The 16,144-nt window shown below is 35.9% G+C and overlaps 4 protein-coding genes, 1 long non-coding RNA gene and 1 pseudogene across 9 annotated transcripts; 4 read left to right on the top strand and 2 right to left on the bottom strand.

The window, feature by feature from the left end:
* Positions 1-2,492: 2,492 nt before the first annotated feature.
* On the top strand, positions 2,493-4,973 carry LOC17885394 (serine/threonine-protein kinase D6PKL3). The gene is made up of 3 exons (XM_006290733.2): positions 2,493-2,596; positions 2,866-3,776; positions 3,856-4,973. The coding sequence occupies exons 2-3, from the start codon at positions 2,887-2,889 to the stop codon at positions 4,742-4,744; spliced, it is 1,779 nt and encodes a 592-aa protein (XP_006290795.1). The 5' UTR covers positions 2,493-2,596; positions 2,866-2,886; the 3' UTR covers positions 4,745-4,973.
* A 714-nt stretch (positions 4,974-5,687) lies between these two features.
* LOC17886995 (cytokinin riboside 5'-monophosphate phosphoribohydrolase LOG8) lies at positions 5,688-7,554 on the bottom strand. Of its 3 annotated transcripts, none has more exons than XM_006291800.2 (8): positions 7,381-7,554; positions 6,978-7,075; positions 6,841-6,871; positions 6,572-6,671; positions 6,412-6,482; positions 6,182-6,325; positions 6,007-6,098; positions 5,688-5,907 (listed from the first exon to the last, which is right to left on the bottom strand). In XM_006291800.2, exons 1-7 carry the CDS (start codon positions 7,489-7,491, stop codon positions 6,036-6,038), a joined length of 618 nt encoding a protein of 205 aa, XP_006291862.1. In that variant the 5' UTR covers positions 7,492-7,554; the 3' UTR covers positions 5,688-5,907; positions 6,007-6,035. The 3 variants fall into 3 exon arrangements, with proteins under 3 accessions (XP_006291862.1, XP_006291863.1, XP_023638427.1); XM_006291801.2 differs by having other exon boundaries at positions 5,688-5,902; XM_023782659.1 differs by having other exon boundaries at positions 5,688-6,098.
* Positions 7,555-8,329: 775 nt separating this feature from the next.
* On the top strand, positions 8,330-9,664 carry LOC111830691. Of its 2 annotated transcripts, XR_002834013.1 has the most exons (4): positions 8,330-8,368; positions 8,701-8,919; positions 9,011-9,065; positions 9,152-9,664. It is a non-coding gene; the product is annotated as an uncharacterized LOC111830691 (long non-coding RNA). The 2 variants fall into 2 exon arrangements; XR_002834012.1 differs by having other exon boundaries at positions 8,348-8,919.
* Positions 9,665-9,888: 224 nt separating this feature from the next.
* Positions 9,889-11,837, top strand: LOC17885492 (TP53-regulating kinase). Of its 2 annotated transcripts, XM_023782013.1 has the most exons (7): positions 9,889-10,129; positions 10,391-10,648; positions 10,728-10,844; positions 10,936-11,214; positions 11,290-11,403; positions 11,482-11,554; positions 11,633-11,837. In XM_023782013.1, exons 2-7 carry the CDS (start codon positions 10,583-10,585, stop codon positions 11,668-11,670), a joined length of 687 nt encoding a protein of 228 aa, XP_023637781.1. In that variant the 5' UTR covers positions 9,889-10,129; positions 10,391-10,582; the 3' UTR covers positions 11,671-11,837. The 2 variants fall into 2 exon arrangements, with proteins under 2 accessions (XP_023637781.1, XP_006291800.2); XM_006291738.2 differs by lacking the exon at positions 9,889-10,129 and having other exon boundaries at positions 10,138-10,648.
* LOC17885434 lies at positions 11,764-12,471 on the bottom strand (annotated as a pseudogene).
* A 982-nt stretch (positions 12,472-13,453) lies between these two features.
* Positions 13,454-15,921, top strand: LOC17887021. The gene is made up of 5 exons (XM_006291231.2): positions 13,454-13,837; positions 13,921-13,994; positions 14,318-14,623; positions 14,721-14,804; positions 15,301-15,921. The coding sequence occupies exons 1-5, from the start codon at positions 13,469-13,471 to the stop codon at positions 15,614-15,616; spliced, it is 1,149 nt and encodes a 382-aa protein (XP_006291293.1). The 5' UTR covers positions 13,454-13,468; the 3' UTR covers positions 15,617-15,921.
* The last annotated feature ends 223 nt before the right edge of the window (positions 15,922-16,144 follow it).

Genomic DNA, 16,144 nt, shown 5'->3' with positions numbered 1-16,144 from the left:
TAGATTTAGTTAGTACATTCATAAGGCTGTGCCAATGTTTAAGCAATTATATATATCTAATTGTTAGGTTTTGGTCGCGTTGTTATAAACATCTCTTCGACCCATGTTTTAGTTTTGTAACGATTTGATAGATTCGGTTGATATATATATGTCCAGAGGCTCCGAGCCTAATTTGTATCTTGTATCTTTTCTGAATTTGTTCACCACATTACCCTAATTACCTTCTTTGCATTCCATTATCAGTCGATATATATATTGATAGCAATTACAAAGCAAGAAGATTTAGGCTCAAATGAGCTTATTAAGATTGATTAAACTAAGAGATTAGATAGCTTTATTCAAATGAAAACTTAAAGATAAAAAGATTGTATTATATTTGTTGATATATGTCAATGTCACTAACTCACTCATATACCAATTTTCAAATTTGCATAATACTTGTAATTGACAAGAGAAGGCTACGGACTTTGCACATGAAAGATAATCAAAGACGTCCGAGACAGTTGCAGATTGAGACATTTCGGTTTGTGTTTGGTTTAGTGGATTAAAAATTTATTATGCAATGCTTCGGTTTAACTTAGTTTTGGTTAGGTTAGTTTTGTTTGGTTAAACACAAATAATAAAATGCGCCGTCGTGCACGTGGTGTTGCCGGGAGTTCACGTGCATCCATGTGTGAGGCTTTGGGGGGCGCCTCGGTCGTAACTTCCGCTTCCTTCATTATGTTAATCAATTAAAAGTGTAATTAGTTTATTTAATTACTCGTTGGTTTAGATGCATCCACCAAAATTAGTGTTAAGTTAACCAATGGAAGCAAAAAACTTTATAGTTTTCTAATAATGCTTTAGTAGCAATGGTTCAATGTACCAGCCAATCTCGAATTCTTAGGACATGGTCTCGTAATTAAAAAAAAAATTATTATTATTAAAAAATCTACCAACAAGATTTGCATTGGTGCAATTAATATCTAATGATTATGATTCCATGTATTAATCTCTCATCGCACAGACATAAAATTGAAAATATAAATTTTTAATGAAGAAAATATGAAAATGGATAAGTCTCTTGTCAGTTATCTCATTTATTTTCCGTATCTTATACAAGTACACAAATAATTAGTGTTTGTTTTTTTTTGAAAAGGTCCAAATTAAAAGCATCAAAACTGCACATAGTTTTTTTTTTTTTTTTTTGGTAACAATGTGAAGATTTATACCATTTTTGAAAATTTTGACAGAATTACAGAGGAAACACGAAACGGAAAAACCAAAAACTAAAGAAACCACCAAAGATACAACACAACACAAACAGAAAACAGGGAGGAAAACAAGTGAAACACTATAAGCAGAGATCCACGAAGAAACACCGATTCCGAACAAAGCTCGAAAATTTACGTAATTGCCTGAACTGCACATAGTTAAACAGATTTTATTTTTATTTTTTAAACAGATTAAATTTAGATTACACTAAAGTTTAAACATTTTTTGTTTTGTTACGATAACTCTAAAATACGATCGATACATTTGCATTATATATAAAAAGCGCTCCTTATCACATTTGCATTGTGTTTATTGTTTAAAAATGAAAGTGTGAATTTGTGATGAATGCAAATCGTTGTCATTGTTTTTGCATTTAAACAACTCTCATAAACTACGTCTAAATCATCTCTCAAGTATCTAATATGGTTATATAACATATCCATATAGACCATAAAAATGAACGAGATTGTAAATTATTATCATAAATCATCTATGTCACAGTTTATAATTACGATTAAAAAAATAAGTTTGAATTAATTTTCAATATGGTTAAATTTCAAAGTTATTTTAATAAAAGTGTGTAGCTTATGAGTTTACTCTCTAACGGTAACTCATAAACTACATTCTTTGTACTATATATCTTTAAATTTCAACTATAACAAAAAATTAACTCAATCTATTTTGTTTTGCTATTAGTTTTTTTTGTATTCTATAAAATTAAAACCTCATTCAACCAGTAGAATTTCAAAATTTAAATATTTGGATTTCAGATTCGTCGAATATGCCCAAAAAAATTAACGTGACCCTACTACAATTATGTTTCTTAGGTCCATAATATTAAATAGATACTACTAAATAAATACTCAAAACTTTATAATAGCCTAGACATTAACAAATACATAACACGAAGATTCATACACAAACGAGTGTATAATATAATCTACTAATTAGTTCAGCTCCCCTACTTAATTACACTAATTAACATTTTACATTTTAACAAAAAAAAAAAAAAACAATTACAAATAACGTAAAGCAAGAAACAAGAAACATTGCTTTTGAGTTTTGAGGGAACATCGCAAGATCGAGAGTTTAAAAAGTTGTAAACTTTCCCATAAAACGACGAACACATTTTTAAAAAATTTCTTTTTTCTCTTTATCTTCCTCATTCACCTGAAGAAAGAAACATTAAAAAAAAAAAAACAAAACTGTTTCTTTAATCGATTCATCTCTTCTTCTTCTCTTCGACATTGATCGGATCGGATCTACAAAAAAAAACTCAGTCAAAGAAAAAGAAGAGATTGTTTTCACTTCACTAAGAAACTACTGATTTGTCTATGATCAGGTGTTATTTTCTTTCCTTCTTCTTCATCTTCTTCTTCTCTGTTTCTGTAACTTTTCCGGGAATTTGAATATTTTGCGGGAAAAAAAATCGAAACTTTTTCTTTTTCTCTGCGTTTTCTCGGCGGTTACTTAGAATGGTTTCTTTGATTGAGTTTACGCAACACTAATCATTGATTATAAAGATGTTATCTTTACCGTAATCTTTGCTGTGTGTGTTTTCACCTTTTTCGCTTTCTTTCTTTGGTTTTGAAGTTAACCTTTTTCTTTCAGGAATTGTGTCAAACACCTTCAATGGAATCTTCATCAGTCGATTACGTTGGCTCATCGTCGTCCAAACCCAGAAACCCTCCTGCTAAATCCAAAGGTTCCATGAAATCTTTCTCAATTGATTCGAGGGGTACCAAGAAATCAGAACGACCATTGAAGAAGAAGACGTCAAACCCAGAACCAGAACCAGAAACACCAACTTCCCCTGAAGTTTTAGAAAGTTCTGAATCCTCTGTTTCTGCTGAATCCGAAACACCAATTTCGATTACACGGATGAAGAAACAATCAGAGCCGAGGTATTACCCTAGCCCAACGAACACGTTTTACACAGCACCGCTTTACTCAGAGGCAAAACAGAGCTTTACAAACACAGAAGTCAGTGAATGTGCAAGCACGAGCACTATTGGTGTAGGCGGTATTGATTTGGAGAAGACGGGTTTAATGATATACAGAGGAAGTACAGGGAGTGATGTTAGTGATGAGAGTAGCTCGAGTGGTATGAGCAATGCAGCTTATAAGCCGCATAGAGCTAATAATGACAAGCGTTGGGTTGCGATTCAGGAGGTTCGATCTCGGGTTGGTTCGTCCCTTGAGGCTAAAGATTTCAAGCTGATGAAACAACTTGGAGGTGGTGACATTGGGAAGGTTTACTTAGCTGAGTTGATTGGAACAGGAGCGAGTTTCGCTGTGAAAGTTATGGAGAAAGCAGCTATTGCAGCGAGGAAGAAGCTAGTTAGAGCTCAGACTGAGAGAGAGATACTTCAATCTTTAGATCATCCGTTCTTGCCTACGCTTTATTCGCATTTCGAAACAGAGAATCATTCGTGTTTGGTTATGGAGTTTTGTCCTGGTGGTGATTTACATTCTCTCCGGCAAAAGCAGCCTGGAAAGTACTTCCCTGAGAGCGCAGCAAGGTAAAAACTGAGACTTTGAGGTTAGGATTTGTGTGGTTAATGTTTAAAGTTTTGATCTTTTTGCTGTTTTGGTTTGTAGATTCTATGTTGCTGAAGTTCTTCTAGCTATGGAGTATCTACACATGCTTGGGATCATATACAGAGACCTTAAGCCTGAGAATGTCTTGGTTCGTGAAGATGGACACATAATGCTATCAGATTTCGACCTTTCACTGAGATGTGCAGTCTCTCCAACGTTAGTCCGGTTTGCAGCAACCTCGACACTTGACTCGAAAAGCTCAAGCTACTGTATCCAGCCAACATGTGTAGACCAATCAAGCTGCATTGTTCAGCCTGACTGCATCCAGCCAGTGTGTTTCACACCTAGGTTCTTGTCTAAAAGCAAGAACAAGAAGAAGTCGAACGATATGAGCCGCCAAGTCAGACCGCTCCCTGAGCTGATCGCTGAACCGACTAGCGCAAGGTCAATGTCTTTCGTTGGGACACACGAGTACTTAGCACCAGAGATTATCAAAGGAGAAGGTCACGGAAGCGCAGTCGACTGGTGGACATTCGGGATCTTCCTCTATGAGCTTCTGTTTGGGAAAACACCGTTTAGAGGAGCCGATAACAGAGCGACGCTCTTTAACGTAGTTGGACAGCCATTGCGGTTTCCCGAGCACCCAAGTGTGAGCTTTGCAGCTAGAGATTTGATCAGAGGATTGCTAGTGAAAGAGCCTCAGCATAGGTTGGCTTATAGGAGAGGAGCCACTGAGATAAAACAGCATCCGTTTTTCCAAAGTGTGAATTGGGCTTTGATCAGATGCACCAGTCCACCTCAGATTCCTCAACCGGTTAAACCCATGGATCAAGCTCATAGTCTTCGTCATGGTCATAGTCAAGGACATGGACAGAGTGGTCATGATAATAAGCCACCTGCTGTGGATGTGAAGCCTTCTGGTAATTATTTGGAAATTGATTTCTTCTGATTTGTGTCTTTCAACTATCAGTTTTGGTTGGTTCAATCTTGTTCTGCCGTATTATGATTTTGTGCTACTGATGTGTTCTCTCTTACCAAACATTTGACTTGTGTTCTTCACATTATGGTGAGGTTGTATCTAGTTTTTTTTTTTGCTTTTTCCAATACATATATTCGGAACAAGTTTCTTTTAATGCAATTATGGATATGTAAATTTAATCATTTGCAATTTTGTGCTACTAACGATTTGTTTTTTTTTTTCAGTCATCAAACAGATTAGTGATCTTCATTAAGTTTAGAAAGGAAAGTTACAAATGTTCCTCTCAAAAAAAAAAAAAAAAAAAGAAACTTAAATAGAATCTAAAACATTAATATCTTTATTAATATATTTACTTTTACAATCATGAGTTGACTACAAAAGCATAGAGCCGGGCTGAGCTAATTTATTTCTCAGACCAAACTATTCAGAATCGGGATCAATACTAGGCTTAGTATATCCTGTCTTCAAGATACTGTTGTCTTGTCTCCTTTATGACTGAGACAAAAGATGTCAAAACTAGTTAACTCATCTCATTTAATATGTTGATCATTCAACATTTTATAGGTTTTGGCTTGGCTCGAACCGCTAAAACCCGCATGTCAAGCTGCTACAGGCTACTGTGCGATTTGAGCATGTTTAAAGTTGTTGTCCGCAACAGGGCTAATCATTGGGCCAGACACCTCTAACTGAGATCACAACCTAGTGTTAGTGGGATGCACCTAGACCGGTTTGTGATTGGAGAAAGGATACAAAGGAGGTCAGTGCAAAAACGAAAAACATAACAAAGCACCAGTATACAGAATCATGTGAGAGGACAAAGAGTAATAAAATTCCAAAGTGGAATACTGAAATGGGTACACATATAGGCCAAACAACTAACTGAGGGAGATAAGGTAAGGTAAAAAATGACAAGTGAAACAAATAGTCTTGTTCTGACCAAGTTGCTTTCAGAAAGAGACATTATCTAATTGCTTCCATGTGAGTTAAGTAAGCTGTCGCTTTACAAACTTAGAATCTGTCACAATTTCTTTCCAAATAAAAACGTGACAGATCATTCTGATTGATTCCCAACTTTCAAACAAAAACAGACGACGAAGACATAATGCCCTTAACCATACACCAAAAGCTCTGCACTATTGAGAAAACATTGTCATTGAAAATTTGCAAACACATATTGATGTTTTGAATTCTTAAGAGGCTGTTTCTTTATCCAAAAGACAATAAAATATCACCATTCCCAAGCATCTGACTAGCGGTAATCTTAAAGTTGTTCAACTTTCCAGCTTTGGTGAGAAGCAATGTGTTTGTGGGAAGGAGTATATAGCTGCCAAGAAGAACAATAACTGAAAAACTATGGTACTGTTTGTACTCAAACACACATATGTAATCTAAAGTGTTTTAAGGTACCTCCATCTTCTCCATAAGTTCTTTAGCCGAGGGAGCAGAAACAATGATATTACGAGCGCCTTGCTTAATAAAACCTTCTTCAACTCCAGTGTCAAATAATGCAAGCAAATTGTTATAGTAACCATCAACATTCAAAAGACCAACCTGCAGAGATAATACAATCCTCATCATTAACATAGTATCTCTCTGTCTTCTTCTGGACACCTGCAAAGGGAATGGTGTCAAAATACCGTCTTCTTATGGATACCGAGTTGTGCCCACGTTATTATCTCCAGAAGTTCCTCCATAGTTCCATAACCTCCTAATGAAAAAAGAAGCAAGCATCTTTAAGAATATGGAGAAACAGAAAAACTCGTAAACCCGTTAGAATTTTGGAATTAGAAAACTTGCCAGGAAGCGCAATGAAGGCCTCAGCTTCGTGAGCCATTGCAGCTTTACGCTCGTGCATGTCTGCAACAATTCTTACATCTCCAACAGTCTCACCAGATATCTGCTTAAACCCATTCAATCAAGAAGCAATTAACAAAAACAAAATAGAGTCATCCAATCCAAGACTCAGTATCATCTCCTAAGCTAGCAGAATATCCAAATTCAACTGCAAACAATGGTTCTTTAGATGGATAGTTCAGAAAATGAAAGGTTTCAAGATGTAAACATACCTCAATAGGCATCAAAGCTTTTGGAATGATCCTGCATTATACAAAACACACACACAAAAGCTCTAAGTTCAAAATTTCTTAAACTGTATCTAATAGAAATGAAGGAAAATAGAAGAGAGAGAGACTCTTAAACTAACCCGAGTACATGACAACCACCTTCTGAGACTCTCCGAGATATCAAACCCATTAGACCAACACTTCCACCTCCATAAACCAAATCAATCTTCCTCTTCACCTACAAATTCCACACCAATCTTTACAAATACATACACAACATTTCAGAGCAACACCAATTTCTCAAGGCACACAAACAGAGAAAACATAAAGATGAACAAAATCGTATCCAACAACACCAAGTCTAAACATTTTCACAAATAAACACAAACCCATGTCTAAAAACTTTCACAAGAACAAGCACAACTCAAAAAGTTTGTATCTTTGGCTAAAAGTTTCGATTTTTATCCATTCATTTGTTAGAAAAGTTCATATCTTTAGACACCCAGAACAACGATATTGAGAAGAAGAGAGCAAAAACCAAACCAGTTCATTGCCAAGTTCGGTTGCAGCATCGCTGAAAACTTCTCTGTGACCAGAGTTACTTCCGCAAAAAACACAAATTTTACTGAATCTGCTTCTCTGATTTTGCTCCATTACTGTAAGCTGCAAAAGCCCAACTTTTTTTTTTTTTTTCCCTTTTCTCCAGAAGCCGTTATAAAGCTAATCACCAAAAGAGGAAAGCATCAACACAGTGAACGAATAAAGCGACAAAATAAAATCTCTGTTAGCTGGTAGTGACGTACTACTATATATATGACGCAATAACCATATAATTTTGCTTTCGGTTTGGTTTGGTTTGGTTTGGTTCGGATTTGAATTTGGATTCAGGCAGAGGCAGCTCAGTTTTTGTCAGTTTGGTTTTATAACATTTTAGCTAAGTTCAATCAAAGTTAGAGTTGTACTGTATATGGTTTAATATGACGATTTGGTTCAAGTTCGATTCACTGTGATAAGCAAAACAAACTATAACATGTAGGATTGTTGTTTTAATTTCAAAGGTATTGAAATTATGTTTTAATTCGGATTACCTTCCGCGTCATTGAATTGTTGAGTTAATCAGATTCGACCAAAACTTAATCATATGTACATGCATCATATAAATAGTTGGAGATATTAATTAACATGTGTAAAATAATTGGAAGTTATGAAAAGTTTATTATATATATTTTCCATTTCAGGCAGAAATCATGTATATAATGATTTTAGTTTAAAAACTATTTGTTATTTTGTGTGTTTTTACAATCGAAAACGCTTTAAAGTTATAATTTAAACGTTTACAAACGCGGATTTTATATAATTTGTGTAAAGAACCAAACAAGCTCCTCTCTCTCAGTGAGCAAATTAAAAGAGACGTGAAGGTAATGTACTAATGTCTTTGCTGATTTTGCCTATAAAGCAAAGGAACTAAACACATCTTACTCTCACTTTTAATCCTAGTTTCACTCCTCATTCGAGTCTTTCTTCAATCAAGGTTGCTTTTCTCTTTTTTTTTGTTGATCCTCAAGTTTAATATTTTGTTTCTTGCAAAATGGGTTTACTCTTGATCTTGAAAATTTTGCTTCTGTAACTATTATAATATCTGAAATCTTGAGAATATACCAACTTTTGTTTTGTACAATGTAACTCACTTTAGTGTCTCCTCTCTGGTTTTGATTCTTGTCTCAGTTTTGATAATCTTGTGTTGTTGATACCAACCAAGATTATGACTTAGTAATTAGTATCATCGCTTTAGGGTTATGGCTTATTTTTTGAAGGTTCATAAAACGGGATTTAACTATACAATACAATGTTTGCTCTGACTAGATTTGGTAATGATGGACATGATGAAGATTTCTAGGAGATTTTTCACAAATGTTTGCATACTTTTAGTTCTCCTGTGCTCTTGTTCTGTCTACCAAAACAAAACCATTGTCTTGCTGATGCTCAAGAAGACACTATTGTGATGATGACACTGCAAGTAGATGCTTCTAACGTGACAAGACGACCAATTCCTGATACTCTCTGTTCGGTATCTTCTTTGAGGTCACAATTACCTAAATCCTCTCTTAAAGTCATCATCTTTAATGTTTTTAACTCTTACAAATTTGGCTGAATCTTATGCAATTATTTTCAGGAAATTAATCATGCTGGAGCAGGTGGACTATGGGCTGAACTTGTTAGCAACAGAGGTTCTCTGGATTTTTTTCTTTGAATTTTTCCTGTGAAGCTTTCTTTAAAGAGAATGGTTATAACTTATAACAATCTTTGGTTCCAGGATTTGAAGCTGGTGGACAAAACATTCCTTCTAATATCTGGCCTTGGTCCATTATTGGAGATGAATCATCCATTTACGCCGTTGCAGACCGTTCTTCGTGTTTTGAGCGAAACAAGATTGCTCTTAAAATAGAAGTGCTTTGTGACAGCAATGGCAGTAGCAATTCTTGTCCTTTACGAGGAGTCGGGTTTTATAACCCGGGTTACTGGGGCATGGTGCATTTTTTATACTCTTAGCTTGTTACAATTTGCAATTTCTCTAATGCTTAAACAAGTGTTTACTCATATGCAGGGCCGGCCCTTCTATAAGGCAACTAAAGCAGGGGCTTTATGCCACATAATATATATAAATTTTAAGGCTTCATATTTTAGAATTAGTTATTGGTTCAGTGGTTTGGATGAGGTTTCTAATCTTGCTATCGCCATTGTTCGAGTCCTATCCTAGGCATTTTTTATATTTTTCTTTTTTTTGGTTAATATCTTTTTATATCTCTTCATCCCTTAAATATTTTTATTTTCTTTTCCAAAAATTTCTTTAATTTCATATAGAAAATTAGGAAGTTTTATTTTTGTTAGCAAAAATAAAATTAGATCTTTAAAATTTTAATGACTTTCTGCATCAATTATATGTAATATTTTTAGTACTTTTCGGATGTTTTAATATTAATCTTTTATCATCAATACATTTATATAAGAAGGCCACATTTTTCTAATATGCTTTAAGCCACCTATCGGCTAGGACCGGCCCTGCTCATATGTGTAAATTTTTTTTACGTTTAGAATATTGAAGAAGGGAAAAAATATAATGTGGTGTTCTATGTGCGTTCCACTGGGGACATTGATCTGTCTGTGTCATTTACAAGTTCTAATGGATCCCTGACTCTTGCTTCAGAAAATATTCAGTGAGAAATGAAACTTTTACATTTTCCAAAAAAATTTTATGAAAGAAAGCTCCTCTCCGGTACAACTCAACTTTCAGGTTTGATTCGTCTCTGTCTCTAACGTTACTTTGATTCAATTTTTTTATTTTTTTTCTTGTTTGTTGGAATTTATATTTGTTATCTGAAGTGAAAAGATCTTAAATTGGTGGAGATATAGGTTTAGATGTGACTATTGTGAAGCTCTTTATTGTTATCAATTGATAGTTTCTGTCTTAGGTGTTTATGTAGACTCCTGAGATTTTTTTTTTTTTTTTTTCTATCAAACCGAACCGGGGATCAAAACCGGTTTACAAAATCAGAATCAACCAAACCCGGTACAACCTACACAACTAAAGAAGAAACCCTAGGTGAAGCAGTCTTCAAGCTCCGCCGCTAGGTTTCATCTCGTCATCGGGAACTTCCAGTCACCGTCGAAGCTACCCTCAATTAGAGAGACAACGACAAGGAGAACAACTCTCCTAACACCACTGCCGAAGTCTGAGAACTTTAGGATGATGGATTGTGACGAAAATGTTGGGAATGAATCACTTGTTCTGATTAAACAAGGAGCCGAAGCTGTAAGTGTATATGGTTGAATCAGTGTATATGTTTCTTTTTTTTGTAGCAAGACTGAGTATTTTAAATTTTTCATTTTAGAGGGTGTTTGAGTCTACATTTGCTGGAATAAGAAGATCAATAGTGAAAGAACGGTTCTCGAAGAAATATAGACACCCGGTTTTGGATGCGAAACTCACGCTTAAGCGCTTGAATGCGGTTGGTTAATGTTCTGCTGCATCACCTTATTCTTGATTTCATTGTTTATATCATGAGAGAAAAGTGTTGTCTTATATGTTGTTGGATCTAGGAGGCTAGGTGTATGACAAAGGCAAGAAAGCTCGGAGTTTGTACTCCAGTACTCTATGCTGTGGATACTCTGCTTCATTCCTTGACACTTGAGTACATTGAGGGCGTCTCTGTTAAGGACATTTTTCTTGACTTTGGAGCTAATGGGATTGTTGAGCAACGGTTAGATGATGTTGCTACTCAAATTGGGGCTGCCATCGCGAAGCTCCATGATGGTGGCTTGGTTCACGGTGATTTGACCACATCAAATATGTTAGTCAGAAGTGGCACAAATCAGCTGGTAAGTAGTATCTTCAGAGGTTTTGATTTCTTCCTACTTGTGATTCATGACAATGGATATGTCTTCCCCTTATAGGTACTAATCGATTTTGGGTTGAGTGTCACATCGACCTTACCTGAAGACAAAGCTGTTGATTTATATGTACTTGAAAGAGCCTTACTCTCAATGCACTCTTCATGCGGGAATGTGGTAAGAATCATAATTCCACTACTTTTGATGGTTCCATTGTTGTTTGTCTCATATAGCTTATTTTGTCGTCAAATGTAGATGGATCGTATACTGACAGCGTATAGGAAGTCGTCGAAGCAATGGTCAGCCACGTTTAACAAGCTTGCACAAGGTTTTTTTTTATTAAAACCCTCTTCTTAAAACCAACTATGGTTACAAACATGTAAAAATTCTTCTTTTGGTTATGCAGTGAGGCAACGGGGGAGAAAACGGACTATGATTGGATGAGCCAAGATATTTACTGATCCTGTCCTTGAACGTGTGAGTGTGACTACAAAAGGCACACGAAATTTTATCTATATGTTCAAATAGAGGTGGGAGGACACATGCCCTGAATTATTAAGTCATGTATACCCCAGAATTGCATTAGTATCTGGTTGAATCTTCTGCCCTTTAGCAACCTTAATGTCAAAGTTTTGTAAAATCTCCACCACCACAGTCTTCATTAAATTCGTAGCTATTTGTTTACCTAGACAACTTCTTGGGCCGCCATGGAATGCTAAGAACTTGAAGGAAGGTACATGTCTCAATGTTCCGGTCTCTGAAATCCATCTCTCTGGCTTGAATTCTAATGCATCTTCCCTCCCATGTGGCTCTCATCCTACCCAGCGCATAAATGAAGATAAAAATCTTCGAGTTTGCTTCGACTTTATGGCCACTTGGAAGCACATTTGTCTTTACGGGAGACACAAGCTCGACCGGAACTGGAGGGTAAAGCCTCATTGTTTCACACAATGTCCCATGTAAATACACTAACTTTTTCAAGTACTTCATTGAATCATAAGACAGCTTTTCTTGGCCACTACTAGAACCTCTAGGTAGAATTGTGTCCATCTCTTGGCGAATTTTAGTCACCACTCTAGGGTTTTCGGACAAAAGCCAGAAGAACCAAGTGAGAGCAGAGGCAGTTGTATCCCTCCCAGCTAATAAGAACCCTATGATAGTGTCTCTAAGGAATTTATCATTGATAGGATTCAAGAGTTGGTACTTGGTTGTAGGCATGACCACGGTTACGGTTAATGCGGTTATGGTTAATTAACCACCGGTTAACGGTTATAATTTTTTTAACCATAACCTTAATCATTATATATACGGTTAAGACGGTTACGGTTATATACGGTTACAGTTAATTACGGTTACGGTTAAATACGGTTACGGTTATTTGATGATTATTATAATATTAATATTGGAGATAAAATTTTATGAAATATTATTTATTTTACAAGTAAAAAATATATGTGATTTCAATTATTTATAGTGAATTAGTTAAATCTGGATATTGTATACAGTTATAATATAATTTATTTTAAAAATTTAAAAGTTAACCGTACGGTTAACCGAGCGTTTAACCGTACGGTTAACCGACGATTAATTACGGTTAATTATGGTTACGGTTAATTAACGGTTACGGTTATTATTATTTTTTAACCGTAACTAATTTACTTTTACGGTTAACGGTTACAATTTTTAACCGTTTTATACGGTTACGGTCCGGTTACGGTTGATAAACGGTCCGGTTACGGTTAAAAATACGGTTAAGGTTAGCTTTTGGTCATGCCTACTTGGTTGTATCAAGCTTCATGTGAGATGCCAAAATATCTTCATTGTCTCCATAAAAAACTAGATTTTCATATTATAATATTAACTGTACCCTATTTTTAACTGGCTTATCAATGATAATTCTCTTAATTAATTTACAAAAATGGATTTTAATTACGTGTGGTGTTCCTAATTGATAATTTAGTTGAGCATAATAAATACTTCAAAACAATCAAAGAGTATTTCATTTAATCTAAAGTAACTGTCTGTCACCTAAGTAGTTTGACGGACGAGTAAAGACTGGTAGATGATTAGCACACCTAAGTCGAATCTTTTCTGTAAGCCGTGGTTGGTAGAAGGATTGAGTCACCGGCCAGTCACTTTAACATCAGGTCCAATTGGCGTGGAGCTGTGAGAGACGGTTGGTTTCAGATTTTACGAATGAAATGATAAAAACATAAAATTTCAATTTCATGAAATTATTTAAATGATAACAAAATTAACATCTTCTTTTCGATTGATTCGATTCTTCAACTCTCTCTCTTCTTCATCTTCATCTGCTTCTTCTTCTATCTACTTCTGCGAAACCCTAGAATTTGGAATAGGGAAGAAGACTTCAATGGCGGAAGTAGCAGAGAACGTTAACGCTGTGCCGGTTTCGGAAGACGAGGTGTATGGATTTAAACGGGAAGAGATGTACAGTGGTACTCTCGCTGGTTCCGTTGGTCCGTACGGTCGCCATGTTTTCCTTTGTTACAAGAGTCACGAGACTTGGCTTGCTCGTGTTGAAACTGAAGGTCTTCCGCAGCGTTTCGCTAAGTCGTTTAAGGATCGCAAAGCTGATTTCGGAGTTGAGGTAAACACTAACGCGCAAGGGTTTTTGTGATTTGGATTCTCTGGTGTGAAGAGTCTTGTTTAGTTTTGTTGTTGTTGTTGTAGACGAAGCTGACGGTGTGTGGTGGTGGTGAATCGGATGGAGATGTGTTGATGTTCCCGGAGATGGTTAGATACAAGTAAGTTAATCGGAGATCCGATTCTCAGCTAGTTTTGCTTTTCTTATGAATAGGACTTGGCTCTCTGGTTTTGGAATTTTCTTGCTTAGTAGTTCGATTTCTAGGGATTTAAGAGCTGGAGATGCTCAGATTTTGTGTCTTTGAGTTGTGGAGATTATGATGTTTGAACTCGAGATTTGGATCTGAAAAATCCAGTTTATGATCATTCTGTTGATATGCGCTTATGTTACTATGTGATCGTTCTTTGCATTGTTTTGGATATTGCAGCCATCTTGGTACTTATTGTTGTACATTTTCTCTTGTTGTTGTTGTTATTGTTAAAGGGCGATTCAGGAGACAGATGTGGATGGTTTTGTGGAAGATGTGCTTGTGAAAGGAAAACCATGGACCTCTGGGATTCAAGAAGAGTTAACTGGTTCCTTTGTGTTTGTGTGTGCTCATGGTAGCCGCGATAAGAGATGTGGAGTTTGTGGACCAGCTCTTATGGAGAAGTTTGAGCAGGAGATAGAGTCACGCGGACTTTCAGACAAAATCTTCGTATTGCCATGTTCTCATATTGGTGGGCACAAGTATGCTGGAAATTTGATTGTCTTCAGCCCTGATTCAGCTGGAAATATGTCTGGCCATTGGTAAGAAAATGTCAAATTCAAGTTGCCTGTATTATTCAGAAAAGAAATTGAACTGTAAGTTCTTATGCATTAGAAAATGATATATGCTATTATGCAGGTATGGTTATGTGACTCCTGATGATGTACCTGCAATGCTTGATCAACATATCGCGAAAGGAGAAATCATACAAAACCTTTCCAGGTCTGTTTTCCAACCTCCGGTTTCTAGCTAGTTGCAGATGTCTCTGATAAAACATTTCATCGTGTCCAGTATAAATTTATACTTCAATGCTTCTAGAGAACCTTGCACTAGATTTATAACCTCGTGTTGGAACTTTGAACTAGAAATGTTTTCCAACATACAAATTTTTTTTTGTTATGAATGTTACAAGTCCATATTAGGTCTTAACTAGTATGACTGTATGATACTACAGCATAATAGCTAGAATAGTTGACAAGTTTCTGCATATAGACAGCAAAAACTAACTTGTAATGGGTGCTTTGGTTGAGGTTGTTATCTTCCAAACCAAGAAGCTCATAACCCTTTATTCGCTCAGTTTATCTAAAGTATTTTTTTTTTGTTTTATAAATGACATTGCCAAGGAAAGGTTCCTACCTTTTTTTTTTCTGATATCTTGAAAGCTTAGTTCCATTCAACACAATGTTTCTGTGATTAATCCTGATAATTTCCGTCTCAGGGGAGGGATGAGACTCAGAGCCGAAGGTGAGGAAGCTGAGAAAGAAGATGAGCATAAAATCCCAAACGGAAACAGCATAGTGGAACCACGTGAACCTGTGGAGCAGAAAGAGGGATTCACAGGAGGTTGCTGCCAAGGTGCAAACGGAGTTTCATGTTGCCAAGAACAAGCTCCAGAGCCAGAGAAGAAAGAAGGATGCACGAAGCTAAACTGGTTGAGATCGATGGGAAAAGAAGAGGTTCTCTTGGGAGCAGCAGCAGTATCAGCTGTCGCAACCATAGCCGTGGCATACAGCATTTACAGAAGGTCAGGTTAAGACCCAAGAAACTGAACCACCCCTCCTCTTTCTTACCATTTTCAAGAAGAGAGTATAAACAAAAAAAGGAAAAAAACTTTTATTTTTGGTAGCCATATATATATATAGCAGTAAAGGACAAAAAGAAAAAGAAAAAACATGGAGAGGTAATAATATTTTGGAACTTGGGATGGCAAATTTGGTTTTGGTATGGCAAATACAGGAATTTGGGATTGTAATCTGCATTTGACTCGGTTTAGTTTAGTTCTCTTGAACCCTTTCATATTTGACATTCATATACATATCAAAGCTGCTTATGTTTTAGAGTTTTAAGACAGTTTCCTATATGTTTGGCTCTATTGAAACTGGAACCAAGTTAAGCCAAACCATTTAGAATTTGGTTCAAATGATACAGTTTTGGTTCTGTTTTGATTTTAGTTAAGAAAAAATAAAATAGAAAAAAATAATAAAGAAAAAATTATAGATTAATAATATAAAAAGTGGAGAAATCATATAAATATGCAAAGGTACACACAAAGGACAGTCGTA

This window comes from Capsella rubella, unplaced genomic scaffold, assembly GCF_000375325.1.
Source record: "Capsella rubella cultivar Monte Gargano unplaced genomic scaffold, Caprub1_0 scaffold_5, whole genome shotgun sequence".
Taxonomy (NCBI): Eukaryota; Viridiplantae; Streptophyta; class Magnoliopsida; order Brassicales; family Brassicaceae; genus Capsella; species Capsella rubella.
This window is presented reverse-complemented; position numbering and strand designations above follow the sequence as displayed.

What these genes read in the sequence shown, in the direction of transcription:
- LOC17885492 (XM_023782013.1), top strand. Translation starts at nt 10,583, where the DNA reads ATGATGGATTGTGACGAAAATGTTGGGAATGAATCACTTGTTCTGATT. An exon ending in TTAAACAAGGAGCCGAAGCT is followed by an intron (nt 10,649 to 10,727) that starts GTAAGTGTATAT and finishes TTTTCATTTTAG; the next exon opens with AGGGTGTTTGAGTCTACATT. An exon ending in GAAGTGGCACAAATCAGCTG is followed by an intron (nt 11,215 to 11,289) that starts GTAAGTAGTATC and finishes TTCCCCTTATAG; the next exon opens with GTACTAATCGATTTTGGGTT.
- LOC17887021 (XM_006291231.2), top strand. Translation starts at nt 13,469, where the DNA reads ATGATAACAAAATTAACATCTTCTTTTCGATTGATTCGATTCTTCAAC. An exon ending in CCGGAGATGGTTAGATACAA is followed by an intron (nt 13,995 to 14,317) that starts GTAAGTTAATCG and finishes TTATTGTTAAAG; the next exon opens with GGCGATTCAGGAGACAGATG. An exon ending in ATCATACAAAACCTTTCCAG is followed by an intron (nt 14,805 to 15,300) that starts GTCTGTTTTCCA and finishes TTTCCGTCTCAG; the next exon opens with GGGAGGGATGAGACTCAGAG.
- LOC17885394 (XM_006290733.2), top strand. Translation starts at nt 2,887, where the DNA reads ATGGAATCTTCATCAGTCGATTACGTTGGCTCATCGTCGTCCAAACCC. An exon ending in TTCCCTGAGAGCGCAGCAAG is followed by an intron (nt 3,777 to 3,855) that starts GTAAAAACTGAG and finishes TTTGGTTTGTAG; the next exon opens with ATTCTATGTTGCTGAAGTTC.
- LOC17886995 (XM_023782659.1), bottom strand. Translation starts at nt 7,491, where the DNA reads ATGGAGCAAAATCAGAGAAGCAGATTCAGTAAAATTTGTGTTTTTTGC. An exon ending in TCGGTATCCATAAGAAGACG is followed by an intron (nt 6,326 to 6,411) that starts GTATTTTGACAC and finishes TTATCTCTGCAG; the next exon opens with GTTGGTCTTTTGAATGTTGA. An exon ending in AACTTATGGAGAAGATGGAG is followed by an intron (nt 6,099 to 6,181) that starts GTACCTTAAAAC and finishes TCTTCTTGGCAG; the next exon opens with CTATATACTCCTTCCCACAA.